General features: G+C 41.4%; 1 protein-coding gene across 1 annotated transcript in view; it reads left to right on the top strand.

Moving 5' to 3' along the window:
* Positions 1-15,796, top strand: part of mboat2a (membrane bound O-acyltransferase domain containing 2a) — a 40,092-nt gene that overhangs the window by 5,113 nt on the left and 19,183 nt on the right. Inside the window, exon 2 of the mRNA XM_034576016.1 lies at positions 12,722-12,867. Coding sequence (XP_034431907.1) covers positions 12,722-12,867 — 146 coding nt within the window. The remainder of the gene's footprint in view (positions 1-12,721; positions 12,868-15,796) is intronic.

Genomic DNA, 15,796 nt, shown 5'->3' with positions numbered 1-15,796 from the left:
TCACCTTTTATCCACTGACGGTTCCCTGCTATCAGTGATACAAGTCGGACACTGTCATTAAATGAATGGGAAGGTGAAAATCAGGTGCTCAGCGTCACTCAGCTGCTTTCAGACATGCACTGAATTAGGGACATTTTCTTGAGATTTTCTGAAGGGTCTGTATTTGAGAATGCAAGTCAGTTGCTCCGGACATTTTCAAGGGTAAAAAAGTAAAAATCCACAAAATGTCAGTGTGAGTTAATGTGAGGATATAGCTGGAAAATGCCGGGAGAAATCAGTGAGTGTTTGGGTGAGTTGAAGATGTTTCTAACACGTGATGGACGCAAACCTGAAAAAGACAAAAAGAATCCAAATGTCCCATGATGAAAATGAGTTTCCCTACATGTAGAAGATGCAGACGAAGATGTCAACTTGGAAGATTCAAGAGCTTCTGGTGATGAGGGCTGATGCTGATGCTGCCCATGCACCACCCTTCACCTGAATGTTCTCGATGTTTTCCTGTTGTTGTGAAGCCGAACAATCTCCTGCTGCTTTCTTCATATGGGAAAGGCAAAACCTCTGGACCCAATCTTCTGGAACAGCTTTATACACAGATTGAAACTCAGTAGGTTTAATTCTGATGAGCATCTTTACCTGAAGAATCTCATGTTGGCTTCCCTCCAACGCCTCCCGCTGTTGACTGAGTCCCCCAGAGCCTCCAGCTCGGGGCCACTGGTCGTAGTTTTAAGCCCATGGGTGTCGTCAGAGTTACCCTACCTCCCCCTTGTCTTTTAATTGGCCGTCGTCTGGGGAGTCTTATCCGTCCAATTGATTTCTTTCCCCATGACTCTGTATAATGGAGTCTCTGCTGGCTGGTGCCAATAATATGGTGCACAGTCAACAGGCATGTGTGATTCCTCCTGGGGAATATGTAAAGACTTGGGTGTGTTGTTAACAATTACTGGGTGGTTGACTTCACAGTAATGCACAAGCAGGCAGTTCCCATTGAAGGTGGCTTAGACTTTATGATCATGTGTCTCAGCTGCCAGAGTAAAATGTAATCCAGAGAAGCAGAGGAATGGACCCTCTGACTGTACAACTGTCAGGCTTCCTCTATTCCTCCATCTATCTCTGACAGTGTTACTCTGTGCGGGTCATGTTTCCTACAAAAAGCACCAACGTGGGATGGAGAGAGATGATCCCTATTGATCTGATGATGGCTTATAATCGAATCAGATTACTTTGTGTGTTCCCTACGTTTTCCAAACTTTTTTTTGCAGAGTTTGATCTAATTTGAGTTTATGAATGTTGCCAGAGTGAGCCTGTTAGATCACATTAACCATGCTTTTGTCCCGTATTGATAGTTATTGCATTACAGTGGCTTACTGTGGCTGTAGATAGGCAGGGAAATCTGTGCATCGGCCATTCCTCTTCGATCTGAAGTAGTCGCTGTTGCCATGAAAGTGGATGACTCAGCTTCATAACTCATCAGTTCCGTTTGGTAATGGTGCGGTGTCATGAGGGTGATTTGGCTTTCTGTGCTTAATAAGCCTCCACTCTCCTCTTTTGCTTGGAGGAGCAGTTGGTTTGGCTAACAAGCAAGAATCCAAGACTTTGAAGATACGCCTCCCGTTATGTCAGCATATATATCTATATACTGTGGATATGTTTTCTTTCTTTCTTGCTGACTTTCGTGTTGTCTTTCCTTCTGTCTGTCCATCCTTCCGTCACCAGTGACATAATCAAAACTAAAAAATACAACTTAGGAGAAATTAAATTACAATACAATGGGGTGATTTATAAAAGACTTTATCTGATGCCCCTTCAAAAATGTATGAGATTGGACAAATCAGGATTAAACATAAACTTGTATTCATGTCTCCATCATACTGAGCGTAAGTCTTCCTCTGCTTTTTTAAAGACATTTTTGTGTAGAACAGGCTCAACAATTTGCAAGATACCTTGCAGATTGCATCACTCCAGTCTAATGACATTGAAGCAGCTTCCTTCACCGTGCTTCACCCATGATGCCTGCTACTATTACCACATATCCGTGTCAAGCACGTAAAGTTGTTTCACTTTCTGTTCTCTTTGACTGTTTCACTTCACGTGTGTGTGTGTGTGTGTGTGTGTGTGTGTGTGTGTGTGTGTGTGTGTGTGTGTGTGTGTGTGTGTGTGTGTGTGTGTGTGTGTGTGTGTGTGTGTGTGTGTGTGTGTGTGTGTGTGTGTGTGTATAAAGCAAGAGATGAAACATTTTTTTGTTGTTTTTTTAATGTGTTTACCCCCCTCAGTGAATTGTCTCTTCACAACTATAAATTACAGCCATTGAATGGGACATGGAGCTCTTCTTGATGTTGTCAGTTGTATCTGAGCAGTATCATAGTGGAACAATCACAGAACATTCACTCAGACAGAAAATGTCAGTTACTTAACGTGCTTATGAAGCTTTTGCCTTCCATTTTTTGTCTTTTTTAAAACTTTACAGATAAAACAACCTTTTGTCCTTCGCTCAGTTCTGACACTTAAGCGTTATTGTCAAAGTTTTGAGGTTTTAAGTGGACTTTTATTGTGAATTGCAAAGTTCGTATAAAGCCTCCACCCTCAACTGTCAATGTCAACACTTACAATTGGTCATTTGAGTACTTGGCTGCAGATTCTTGCCAGAGTGCTTGTAAAGATCTGTGGTTTCACCCTCTGCACACCATTGAGGTTTTGCTGTGGTGCTGTATCATAGCAACTGAGTGCCTCCTTTTTCATCTAGGTAGAGGTTGCTTAAGCTATGAGTGTTCTGTTTCTTCTCCTGCCATTTTTCCTTTACTCATGAACTATTGTTGAAGAGTTGTAGGACTGATAACATGAGCATAGATTAACTGACAATTTAACTTAAATTTCAGTGCTGTTCTTTACAGTTTATGGCTGTTAAGTGGATTCAAGTCATGAATAGTTGACTAACCTGATCTGGCAGGTTTGTATTGTTGAGGATTAGGGCTTCTGGAACAATGAGGGGCACTATTGTTGGTTCATCACTGTTTGACTAAGGGCGCTTTCACATCTACCTTCAGACTTAAATAGCAGGTGTGAAAGGTGCCTTGACAAAAAAAGATGGTCTCGGTCAGGATCAATCTGATCTGGCTTTCAGACCAATTGCTGGAAGTTGAGACAGCATTAAAACATAGAAGAAGAAAAAAGAAACAGATGTGACTCCCTGGATTGCTTGGAGTCCTCGCCTCTGAAGATATAATATTTGAAAGACGAAGACGTTCATTTGGTGCATTCAAACTATTATTGAGTAGGGCTGGCCAATTAACCGAAGATATATCGAAACCGACATTTATAACCTCTCAGCGACTTAATCTTGCTCATGTCGGTTAATCCGGTTAATACTTTCTCCAATACGTGCATTCCCACTGATCTACGCTCATTTTACACATCAACAATAAACATCAACACTAATCAGAAGTTACTAGGACATGGACAGAACTTGAAGTTTGCTTTGCGTTTATTTGATTTGCTGTAGAGTTTATGAGACATATTTAAACACATTCCAACATTTTGCACGCAGTTCACCTGCCACACAACACTTACATTCACACGCAGGCAATTGTTTGAGTGCATTAATCTATTGCAGTAGGGAGCCTCAGTCTTCATTAATAATTTTAGTAGCCTCTGGGTTTAGACTGGAGAGAGACAGTAATGGTGGTCCAACAGAGAGACGACAGAATGTTCTGCGATGATGCATTACCATTTTGATGTAAGCAGCTGTAGTCTTTTTATTTCAAAGTCAGTTTTTTTTTTTTTTTTCAAAGCATAAATGATCACCTGTGGCAACATGCCCTCCCATTGAACTTCAGTCTTTGTACGTTTCATGTTGAGGATCTACAGCTGTGGCCCCGTGTTCAAACAACGTGAGGGTGGTGGTTAAAGTGTATTTACAGCCTGTCTCACTTATTAGCGTAGTCTTCATTAGCAGATATTCTTCATGAGAAACTGGTTAAACCCAGCAGACGATAGATCGTGGGTTTTGGCACTTGAGACAAATATTTAAAGATCAGTCGTAAGATTTTTATGAATCCATTCAAATGAAGTTCAATTTGATTCAGAATTCAGATCAGATTCCAAATCCCGAAATCCAGATGTGCACAGCTTGTCGTAGAAGACGTGAGGCTGTAATCGCTGCCCAACATTCTTCAGCTAAGTACGGTATAAAGAGTCTGAATACTTAAGTCAATGCAAAAATTTTGTTTTCACTTTATTATTGGGTGTAGATTGATGTGAGGAGTAGGTGAATTTGAACAGTTTGACCATAAGGCTGCAAATGGAACGTGAATGTGTCTGAATACTATGTATTTAAATATAAATCATATGGCTGGCAGTTGTTTGCAAGGACGTGTATATATTCAATGGAGCAAACGGCATCAAGCAAAGCTCTGTGGGAAAAATAAAGAGCCAATAGAAGCACATTAAAGAAAGAAGGAACCTTTTAGAGACTGACTCAAAGCTACACTGAAAAAAAATATATGTCTGTCTCTCTCCTGCTTCTCCTTTGTTCCTGTTCGTCCGTGCACTGACATGATGACAGATAGACACGAACATAAACCAAGGTCACTCATCACTGTGTAATTGCATCCCGACTCTGATAACATTACCTCATTATTATGCTTTCTCATCGAACACCGGGATGACTGCTCAGAGCACAGTTGACGTTTCTGAACAAAAGCAGCCCTATAATCTCGCCTTGTGGGGAATGGCTCATTGTTTGGCTATTTTTAGCCGGTCTGACCGTAGAGCTGACTGGTATCTGTGGATCAGCTCCGAGAGGAGTGCACCCTGCTGCACACACTCCTGTGTGTGTGTGTCTGTGCATGTCTCCTTTGGGCTGCTTATGTCCCGCCTTGGTACTTCTCTCATGATTTCCAGCATGAACACAACCACCATTGCATCCTTGAGGATTATAGTAAAATCTATTGCTGCCTCCACGTACACTGGAAACAATGCAACCCACCAATCATGTAAAGATGTTCCCATACTGTCAGCTTGAGCTAGTTTAAACGCACACACGCATCAGTTTGTCTCAAGGAGCTGTGATGAATTGTGCCACATTTGACTAAAGTAGTCATGACATCGCCCGTGTTTTTTTTCTGGCTACTGTGTGTGTGTGTGTGCGTGTGCGTGTGCGTGTGTGCGTGTGCGCGCGCCTGATTTGCATGTGGGAAAACACTGGCAGACCTCACCGTCATTTCCCTATGAATGGGGTTGAACAGCAGAGGATGACGAAGCATTATTCCTGGAGCTTTGCTTAATGCACTCTCTCCATGTTTCTGATTGAAAGCTAAATGTATTGCTTCCTCAACAGTCTACATTCTCGTCTCTTCTTCTACAGTCCTCTGCAAATTTCCTATATTTCGAAAGCTGTCTTTAAAAGACAAATTCTAGTTTTTTTTTTGCTCTTCCTCTCTTCCTTATATATACAGCTGTGTATATTTGTTTTGGACAGATGATTATTTGCAGACTGCACGGTTGTTTTTGCACTTCCCTTAGTTTTTCACCTCCGTGTTGCACATCTTAAATAAAGGATTGTATTTGTCCAGCCCTGTGCTTTCTTCAAAAGGCAACTAGACATCTGCCTCGAAGCTTGGTGGTGCCTTCAGTGGAGCAGCTCCCATATTTTATGTCTCGTAGGTCCAGATCTAGTTGCACGAGAAAGGTTAAAGCTTCGTGCTTCAACAAGAAAAGGCCATACTGCCAAAGTCATACTGCGGTTTAAAGATTGCTCTCAGCATATTATGAACACATATTGGATCATTCAAATGAAGATCTACTTAGTTTCTTAAGCCAGCCCTATAACATTTGAAAGTACTCTCATCATCAGCTGTTAATCCTCCGTGGGAACTGACTTCTCTCCAGCTCTCACCTGACATGAAAACTGCTGACCACAGGGTGTTTGTGCTGTTGTAGACCCTAAAGAGGATCCGGGACATATGTGTGAGATACATTATGCACCATAGCCACTTTTCTTTCGAACTCAGACTCTGGCACTAGTTGAGTTTAACGTTTAGCTGCTGATTCCCTCCCTCTACGCTGGCAGCAGTGCCTTGAATCTGCATGAGTCACTGTCGACTACAGCTGATGGAAACGAGAACGTGCAGAACTGGGCCGTAGCGTCACATAAGCTGTAAGGGTGGAGGAGTGAGGGGGTGGGGGGGTAGTTGTGACTTAATGACATGGAAAAATGGGTTTTATGCTAATGACTGTCTAAATTTATCTCCCACTCTATGCGCTGACACAAACGAACAGATGCAAGCACACACGCACAGACAGGAAGCCACCAGCCGCTTCGGCTAACGCTTTGATAGGGAAACGTATTTTAGTCTCTCTGGGCTAAACAACAACAGTGCGCACAGGGAGGGGGTAGAGGTGAGTGTGGGGGTGGGGATGGATGCTGCCCGGGCTAATTGCAGGAGTAAAAGTCATTACCTAAGCAAAGAGCTCTCCCATGGGAAAGGTGTCCTGCACCTGCAGAGAGCAGGTCCGATTCAACAAGCCAGTTTTGTTGAGATGTATATCTGCCTTATGTGCCCCAAGGGAACGTCCTGCATCTTCCTGAATCATACACATACGCACACAGATGACAAAATGAAGGTTACGAAGTATCAAGTACTTCGGATGATCCCGACTTTTCCTTCAGAGAAACCATGAGGATGACATTTTTTTTTTCTTTCCAATACTACCTTTTGGGGGGTGGATTTCTGTGAATTTTGCTACTAATCGTCCTACGAGGATAAATGAGTGATTCTGGAAAGAGGAAAAAATAACTCCCCATCTGTCAGTTCCCTCGCCATCACTAACGTCTTCACAACCCGTTGCCTGGCTGCAGGTTCTCTCATCTCTAGCTGATGAGATAGACTGAAAAACAAGCAGGGGGGGGGGAGGGGAGAATTTATAGTCAAATCATGATTGTTGTTGTAAAATCATGATTGACAATACAAATATGGAATGTGGTGTGAGAATGACACGAACAGGAACAGTGCTCCCCCCCCCCGAGGGTCGTGATGTTTCTCTACCTCACACGTACACTGACACACCGTATTTCACTCAGTAATGAGCTTCAGGAAGCTGGCTTATCTCCTTCTTCCACTGCATCCACAGCCACTTCCTCCCTCCCCCTCAGTTTCGTTGCCAGTCTGTGTGTCAGTCTATAATGTAACTCGCTTCTTAAAGCTGAGCTAAGCCCTGTGCCACAGCTACCAGGAGAAACTCCCTGACAGCTCATTTGCCCTTAAGTGCTAATCGCTCACTGGTGCCTGCTACCCATCAGAACATCTGCATACATGTTGCGCTCCCTGTGTCTCCCTGATCCCATCACACTGTAACAGTATGTGATTGATCTTCCAAGGCACCATCCTCCTGTACTGAGATAAAGAAAGAGCAAACTGAGGAGGAAGGTGGTTAAAAAAGTTCTTGTGTAAGGTGTATGTTCTTTCCAAACCGTTTTGGGTCGGCTTTATTTGAGCTTTTGGCAGAAAATAACAAATATAGTGGGGTTTGTTAACACAGGTGATCAGAAAGAAAAGAAAAGAAGAAAATAAAGGCACATGATTTTTCCACTTGCCAACACATTTCCGAATCCCCCAATTGGCCCCAAACTGGGTCAACGTTTCTTGGTGGAGGACACATAACCCCAACTGTCCAACTTTTGTTTCCATCCCTTGTATTCTACTTATTACATAGTTTGAACCACTTTTTTATTGACTTTATCTTTGAGTGGCTTTTCTTTTTTAATGTGCCCCTTTGAGTCTCTTGCAAAGCATTCTGTAGCACAGATATTCAACCTTACACTCCAAAACAAACAATACGAGTGGTGTACCCCAGGACAGGGTTGGCTGCAGAATGAATCAATAATGGAGAAGGAGATCCATGCATTATGAATAAAGAAACCATCGCACCCTGGCACAGACGATCGTCTATTGCAAAATGTTTATTCAGTAAACTACTTCCAACTCCGGCGACAGGCTGAGAGAAAACACATTTAACCTTGTCTGTATAACAAAGAGTGATATTGTCTCTTTTGTTTTTTCATGCAGTGCATCATCTAACGTCTCGTGTTGCCATACATTCGTTGTAAGGTGCAGCTTGCGCCCTGGAGGCATCAGTGGTTAATACATTTCTTTGCACCCACGTGGAAGGCATCTGTGATGCATTGGTGTCAGACCACAGTGTAAAGTAACATCTGTGGGTGAAATGTAGCAGGTTGACTGGAATGTGGTCTCATTGTGCAACTGCTGCTCAGCAAAATAACGGTTCTCTTCACTTGGACAGTTTCCCAACTGCTGGTAATAATCCCCAATGTCAGTTTACACTTGTTTTTATTAATTTTAATGAATGAACTGTCCAAACTTTGAGTTTGATATTGATGTTAACACGTAAACACCAAAGGAATGGGATTGGAAACAGCTTGTCTTCAAGCATTCACTTCGTATATGTCCACATCGATATTGAGATCATATATTGTGACGAAGTGATCGGGAACAAAATAAAACTCTCAGGAACTGTCTTTTAAAGATGCATCCCAGTTCATTAATCATCTGTTTCCCAGGTGACGGTTAGTGATCTCAGGCTCAGGGCACCTGAGGTCTCTGATAATCTATCCAATCAACTGGTTCACATACAAGTTTTTACAAGGAGACAATAGCAGCCTGTTTCATGGTTGGATACAGCGATTTCCACGCATCTTACCACCACATAAGTTGGTTCTTTGAACACAGACTAGCTTTTTGAATTTAGAGAACTGAGAGGGTTTGTGTTTGTGATGCTGAGTGAGAGGTCTGTGGTTATGGTCAAACAGAGGATCTACAGAGAGACCATCAACTCCAACAAGTGTTTTTAGTCACCCATATCTGGGCTTTGCTTGAACAATACAGTTCCTCTGTCACGCCCATCCAGTCTCCTACATGAAATTCCTTTCTTACAAAGCAACATGTTCATATCCAGGGAGGGGCTGACTTCACACCCTGTACTCTACAGCACAGGCTGGAGCAGGCACAATTTTTAGGTCATCCAGTTGAATCTCATTAGTCTATCCACTCGTCAAGTCATTTGTCCGAACACAGACAGTAGAACAGTAGTGACAATACCCTGTGTTTTTTATTTATTGAACAAGATACTGAAAAAAGATAGGATCATCTTTGGGTTTGTAATGTCCGTGGAGACATGTATGAGTCTGCACAGGAAAACTGATTCATGCTGAAACTGTCTATCTATGTGACATAGCCAGCTATCTTTTCCTCCGTGGGTTTGATAAATCAGCAGCTGTTGTAAGAGTGGGATGTTTGCTGGTTTGCAGACGAGCCAGTCAGTCATTTTAGTGACAGGCACACAAGCTGGCAAGTCAGGTTTTCTTTCAGTGAAACAGCCAGCATTGGCTTCTTAAGAAAGAAAGCAGCTTGAAGTAATCAAAGCGTGAAATGACATCCAAAGCTGTGGTTTGGGTAAACACTGTTTAAAAAAGAGGCTTGCATGAGAAGAGGAAGCCAGAGGAAGTCCATTTGATGTGATTCGCTGTCATTACCAGAGCAGCTCATTTTGTTTTTAGCAGTTTAACGGAGGAAGGGGTCACCTGCAGTTGAACCTGGTACTAATTTTAATTTGTTACACTCAAGGGTTACCCAGCATTCATCATCTTATCGTGTTATTCATCGTTGAATGATGGAAATAGGAGCCAGTGTCAATAAAGGGTTTTATCTTTATTGACACAACGATGGGCTGCGTTGTTTGCCTTTGAAAGCAACTGTAGCTGGATTGACAAATGACGGTAAGTTTGCTTTTCGATACCATAGAGACGGTGTCTAAACTGACACGCCTGGGTAGAAATGAATGGCCAGTGGATTAGCTAGTTTTTAATTGCCTCTGGGCCCTGTTCAGACATGGCATCAGCAATCACAAGTGGACAGTTTAACATAAGGGTTTGTTAAACACATCTGAGATCCAATCACTCAGACCACAGTCATAGGTGGTCATATGGCTGCATTCTTCTAGTAGTGTGAATGTAAATTCTTTGTGGGCCACATCGAAAGACCACCCAGTATGTATAGATGGAGGGCATGGCAGCTCCCCAGAAGTGAAGCAAAACCCTCTCAATTGCCACCTGATGGCTGTCTGAAGTATAGGTCATAAATCCCGCCTCCTCCATGTTATTTTGTGGGGCATGGACCAAATTACGGCAAGGTGCATATGTCATTTTACATAGGTCTTATCACTCTGATGTATGTTTAAGTGCAAATTTTTCCTCTAAATTGGGTTTTTATTAGTTATTTGGTGCTATAAAAATGGGTAAAATGTCCTGATTGACAGGTGAGACTGACTCACGATTGGCCGAGTGCGCTTATCCGCGGGACGTTGCTACCACAGCTCCATCCTGTTTGAAACTGTACAGATTCTGGCTCCAACTGCGGAAGATGGCTGCGTTAGTATCCAGGATATATTGGCTTCATTTCTGGATAGTGGGAGGAATGCCATCTTTGTATACGGTCTATGCATTTTTATGATACAAATATTTGTATATTCTTATTGTTTCCCATACATTTAATTGTAATACCAACATTGACACCACAGGTTGATTTTTGATACTATTTCAAATGAGTAAAAGCTGACTTCGATGGCCCTGCTCTCACTCCTTCTCTCTATGTGTGTTGCACACTCACAAACACATTGATAACAGACAAACTTGTGTATTTAGAGCTGTCCACTTGTAATGCGTGTGAATGCCAGGTATGAACAGGGCCTTAGTTTGCTCTTGGGTGAAGCTCAGACAGTAGCATTGGAACTGACTCACAGCCTTTTGTTTTAGGTTCTCTTGCTGGATTATTTGTTAATACTCATTTTAGTCCCAACTGGGATACTCTCTTGAACCATACTGTCCGTGACAATAGAAGAACAATAGAGGCCACCTTCTGTTATTGAGGCCTGTGTGTGTGTGTGTGTTTGTTTCTGTCATAGGCTACCTTTGGGGACAAATTGAGGACAGCTTGTCCAATTGGGTCAAAGCTGTGTTTCAATTGGGGAAAGTGGTTCAGACTAAAGTTAGGGGTACAGTTGGGCAAGTACTGGTTTTGGTTTGGGTTAAGTAGGTCTCCAGGAAGTGAATACAAGTCACTTCAGTATTTACTTTTTTAATGCAACTGTTAGCCATGGAGACCTTGCGTGACCACATGCTTAGGGCTATGTCTGTCCCTCTCCCTTTCTCTCATTAATCATGCAGGTTCCATAGATAATGAATGGTGCTCGTGGTGTCTTTAGCCTTTCACTGCTTACTGGCCAGACGGATCTGTTAACATGACCTATATTTGTGGTCCATTGTGTCTTCAGACATGCATCACTTGACGTGACATCAAACAATGAAGGTTTCCTGGAGGACAAGTGTTTGCTTCAGCTTTACAGTATTGAGAGTAATGACTTTTTCAACAGCCATTTAATACTTGGCAATTAAGTCTGGGTTTTAAAAACGTGCACAGTCACTGATCATGTGTGATGAGGTCATTGCACTAGAAGAGCAGCTATTGAATTGCAGTTACTCATGGATGTCTTGTATGTTATATATTTGTACTTATTAGAATAAATAAATGATGAAGCTTTTACTGTGTGTGTGTGTGTTGGCGTGGGCGTGTGTGTGTGTGTGTAGAGTGTGATGATGAGAGTAGATGAATATATTATTAATATCATGACACATCAAACACCACACCTGAGTCATCACTCTGTATGGGAGGAATACAGACACACACACACACACACACACACACACACACACACACACACACACACACACACACACACACACACACACACACACACTGTCAACACTATAGAATGTTGGGTCGTGGTCGTGATGGTCCTTCCATCAAATAGTCTTGGAATAATCAAATTGACAGGATAACATGATCCAGTGGTCTCAATAGCACATAATGCACATGCATCTCCGGCACAATGTAGAGAAATGAAGTGTTATCAAACAGAGAGGTTTCCATTGTCCCCTCTTGATGGATCCAGTGAGTCTCACTATTGTCTGGAGTAAAGCCTCTTTGCGGTGCCATTTGGAGACATTAGCAGATGAAACAAGGTCTCACGCCCACTCTAACCCAGCTTTACTCTGACCTTTCAGACAGAACATGGTTGACCATGAGAGATGTATATACAAATACAACATGATGGTACATTTGGGGAGATTATCTCTTGTCTTATTGTTTACTGCAAGATAGACTGCATAAAATACCACAAAGGATCACACATGGCGTTTTCTGGTTCAGGTTCACAGGGCTTTTTCTCCACATATAACAACTTTTAATAACAGTGTTTTATATATTAAAATATACAAATAAAAAACAAAACATCTGATACTACAAGAAAAGTAATATAATAATAACGATAATATTGAATAAATAAGTCGTGCCACTGTGACGTTATATAAACGCAGCTTCCGAACGATGCAGCCCCCGAATGTGGCCCCCGAATTTAGACACAGCTATTTTATACAACGTTCATGCAGCTGACATCTCGGATTTAACTTGTTGCTGTGTATATACACTTTGTTAGCAAAGCATGTGTTTTCCACAGTAAACCAGGTCAACTTAATGGTTCTCTCTAATTATTTTTCATTTATTTATTTACCTCAACATTTCTCTATTCACAGAACTTGTTCCATCTCCAGCTGTCATACATCTGTAATAATATGTTTATGTGTTCTTCTGTGCAGGTTAACTTTGTGGCATGTCAGCTGTTTGCCCTGCTGATGGCTGTGTGGTTTCGGCTCTACCTCCACCCCAGTAAGACCAGTCCATTCATCAGACATGTGGTGGCCACTCTGCTGGGCTTCTACTTAGCTCTCTTCTGCTTTGGCTGGTGAGTCACTTATCGGGTTCACCAGCAGCTCTTTGTCATTATACTCCTCTCTTCCCTCTTTTCTTCCATCAGACCGTGGCCATATCCCAATTTGACAATATTGTACATTATTATTAGTAAATGCTGTTGGACTATCTCGAAGGATATTGTTATTCTCATGAATTCCTTATTGGTTTTTGAAATGTTATATAATGCTGTGTAATGAAAGATGTTGTTATGTAATGAAGTGACAACTGCTGCTCCTCCGTTTCTACATTTCCCAGAATGCTTATTCACAAACCGCAGACGATGTGCCTGATCATTTCAGCTACAGCTAAAAGGATAAGTTGATAAATCAATGAGTTTACTAAATCGAATTTCAAATTTATTTATTTTTTTATTCTTCAGTTATTTCAATCAAAAGCTTTTTCAGTGAGAAGTTTTGGCACTTTTCTCTGTTTGAGCTGTAGATCTTCTACCGTCTGTCACTTTGGACATTTCTCTTGGTTTTCTGACATTTCTTTGATGAAATGTATCAATAAATCAATAAAATATGGGTCAGATTTATCAATAATAAAAAAACGATCTTTAATTGCAGTATAATTTCAGCAGTATTTTATCCATGCCACTGTAGCCTTAAGTAGAGTCCCTTTCTGTTTGTGCAAAAGAAAAAGTCACATCCCTCAGGTAAAACACAACAGGTTTTTTGACTGCACTCCATAAAGGTCATTGATATCTAATCATAGCAAGAAAGTTGAAGAGGCTGAATAATAAATTAAACTGCATGTCATACTGGCACTTCTTTAGGTCTGCCAGAATGGGCTAATATCCCCTGTCCTGGTGTTTCGCTGGTATGGGCAACGTGCTAACATCTGGTAACTGCCAACTCGACTTTATGAGTGGAAGAGCTACGACTCAGAATGGATTTGGATTTGGACACTGGGTCCACATTGTGAAATAGTTTTATTAACTTCTTAGTTAATGCGTCGCTTTCTGCCTCGGTCTGCTGCACCCGGCTGCTCCACCTCTCGCCTGGAAAAATGCGCAGGATTTCATGCTGTTGTGAACGCGTCTGTGCAGAGAAACTCCCGTTCTGTTGTGCATGTGTGCACTCCGAAGCCAATTCTCCAGGTTTTACCGAGAGTTCATGTCTGAAAACAGCTTTTGATGTGTAATTGAATGTTAATGATAAAGCCTGATAATGATAAAATAATCATTATTTATACCAGTAGAGTATTTCACTTCCCATTGAGTTTCTCTTTCTTATTCTGCTTTAATTCTCCTTCAACCTTCTCCATGTTAATGTTTTTTTCTCCTCTCACATCTGCCACTACCCTCACTGCTGTCCCTTTCCTTTTCTCTTTCTCCCTCACCTTGTCCTCATTCTCTTCATCCATGCCAAAGCAAGTGGGTCGATCATGTAGTAACTGATATCCAATTACAAAGCTATTGCTCTTTAATAGACAACCCACTTGACTGTATACCTCTGGCAGAGTGCCTCTCAAAGTGCTGCGGTGTGTACATGTGGATGGATTAGTGTGTGTGTGTGTGCGCGCACAGACCTAAGAAAACATTAGCTAGACATCCAACTAGTGGAAAAATGCTAATCAGGTGAATGTTACCTGGTCGTCAGGTAATAGGTGATGAGGGTTGAGGTGAGGACTTTGATCTGATAACCCGGCGACAGACGGTTCAAGTACACGATGCGCCTGACACTGATCTGCGGCAGGATTATATCATTTGTTGTGGCTAGGAGAGCTAACGTTGCATAATTCATTTCCTATTTCCAAATAGGTACAAGGCTATAATATATAAGATGCATTAAAAATGCACACAAAGAGAAAGCATAGCCTGGTATGCATGATAAATAATGCAAATATGCACATATATCCTTTAAAGTATATATATCCTTTATTTTTAAAGTTTTTTTGTTGTGATTTAAGGCTGATTCGATCAGCAATTGTCCGATCAGATTCAGTTATCAAACCAGGGGCAATATTTGTACTTGAGCATCAAACACTGTGGGATCCTGAGTGCTGAGTTTTACAGTTTTCTGCTTTGTACCAGTTGGGGTAAAATAAAAATACAAACTTGAGTTTCCTGTACACATTTATTTTATTTATGACTTACGATCACATTACAAGCTCAAAAACCTATTGAACCTAAATTGAGCCTATATTAGTCCAAACAGGTCAAACAAACAATAAGTGAGGTTTAAGTCTTGACACTTTTATTTGCTACAGTAATTAAATAGAAATAAACCCATATAAATGTTTATTAGTGGATACATTTTACAAAGGTTATAAATGTTTTTTTATGGTTCTTGTCTCAGTGTACCAGTTCTTTATGTTTAACTATCTAAATAATGTGCTAAATACAAGAACCAAAGTGTTTTTTTTACTTGAAAGGCGTTTTTTAATACCACACAATATATTGATTCAAATAGACTGATGACATTAATCTGAACTTTTCAAGGTAACTCAGAGCTCCGTGCACATGTTTATTATTTGCAGGATACAAAATAACTTCACCCAGTGCAGCTTGCTCATGTGTTATGCATGAAAGCATCCATGTTCACTCATTTGTCTGCATGAGCACACACAGACACATATATTTCATACTGTTCTGTGGTAGAAAGTTCTGTAGTATCTGCCATACAGATGCTGCAGGAACTAAAGCTGTTGAGTTTGTAGAGACATGAACCGCATTTGCCGCTCACATATAAAGAACGCAGCAGGATATTGTCCAGATCAGACACATTCACAACAGCAGGACCGTTTCCAGAACATTCAGGCAGAGGTTGTCTTTGTGTGTTAGAAAAGTCTTCAACACATCCACCCGCTCGCTGTGAATTTTCCTGCTGTATTGTTATATTGGCTCACTCTGATATTTTCTGGACCTTTCACCAGGCGGCTGGCTGACTGATATTTGTCACATTCAGGCCCTCCAG

The sequence above is a fragment of the Hippoglossus hippoglossus genome, chromosome 22 (genome assembly GCF_009819705.1).
Source record: "Hippoglossus hippoglossus isolate fHipHip1 chromosome 22, fHipHip1.pri, whole genome shotgun sequence".
Lineage (NCBI taxonomy): Eukaryota > Metazoa > Chordata > Actinopteri > Pleuronectiformes > Pleuronectidae > Hippoglossus > Hippoglossus hippoglossus.
The sequence above is the reverse complement of the archived record's forward strand: the minus strand, read 5'-3'. Positions and strand labels throughout refer to the sequence as shown.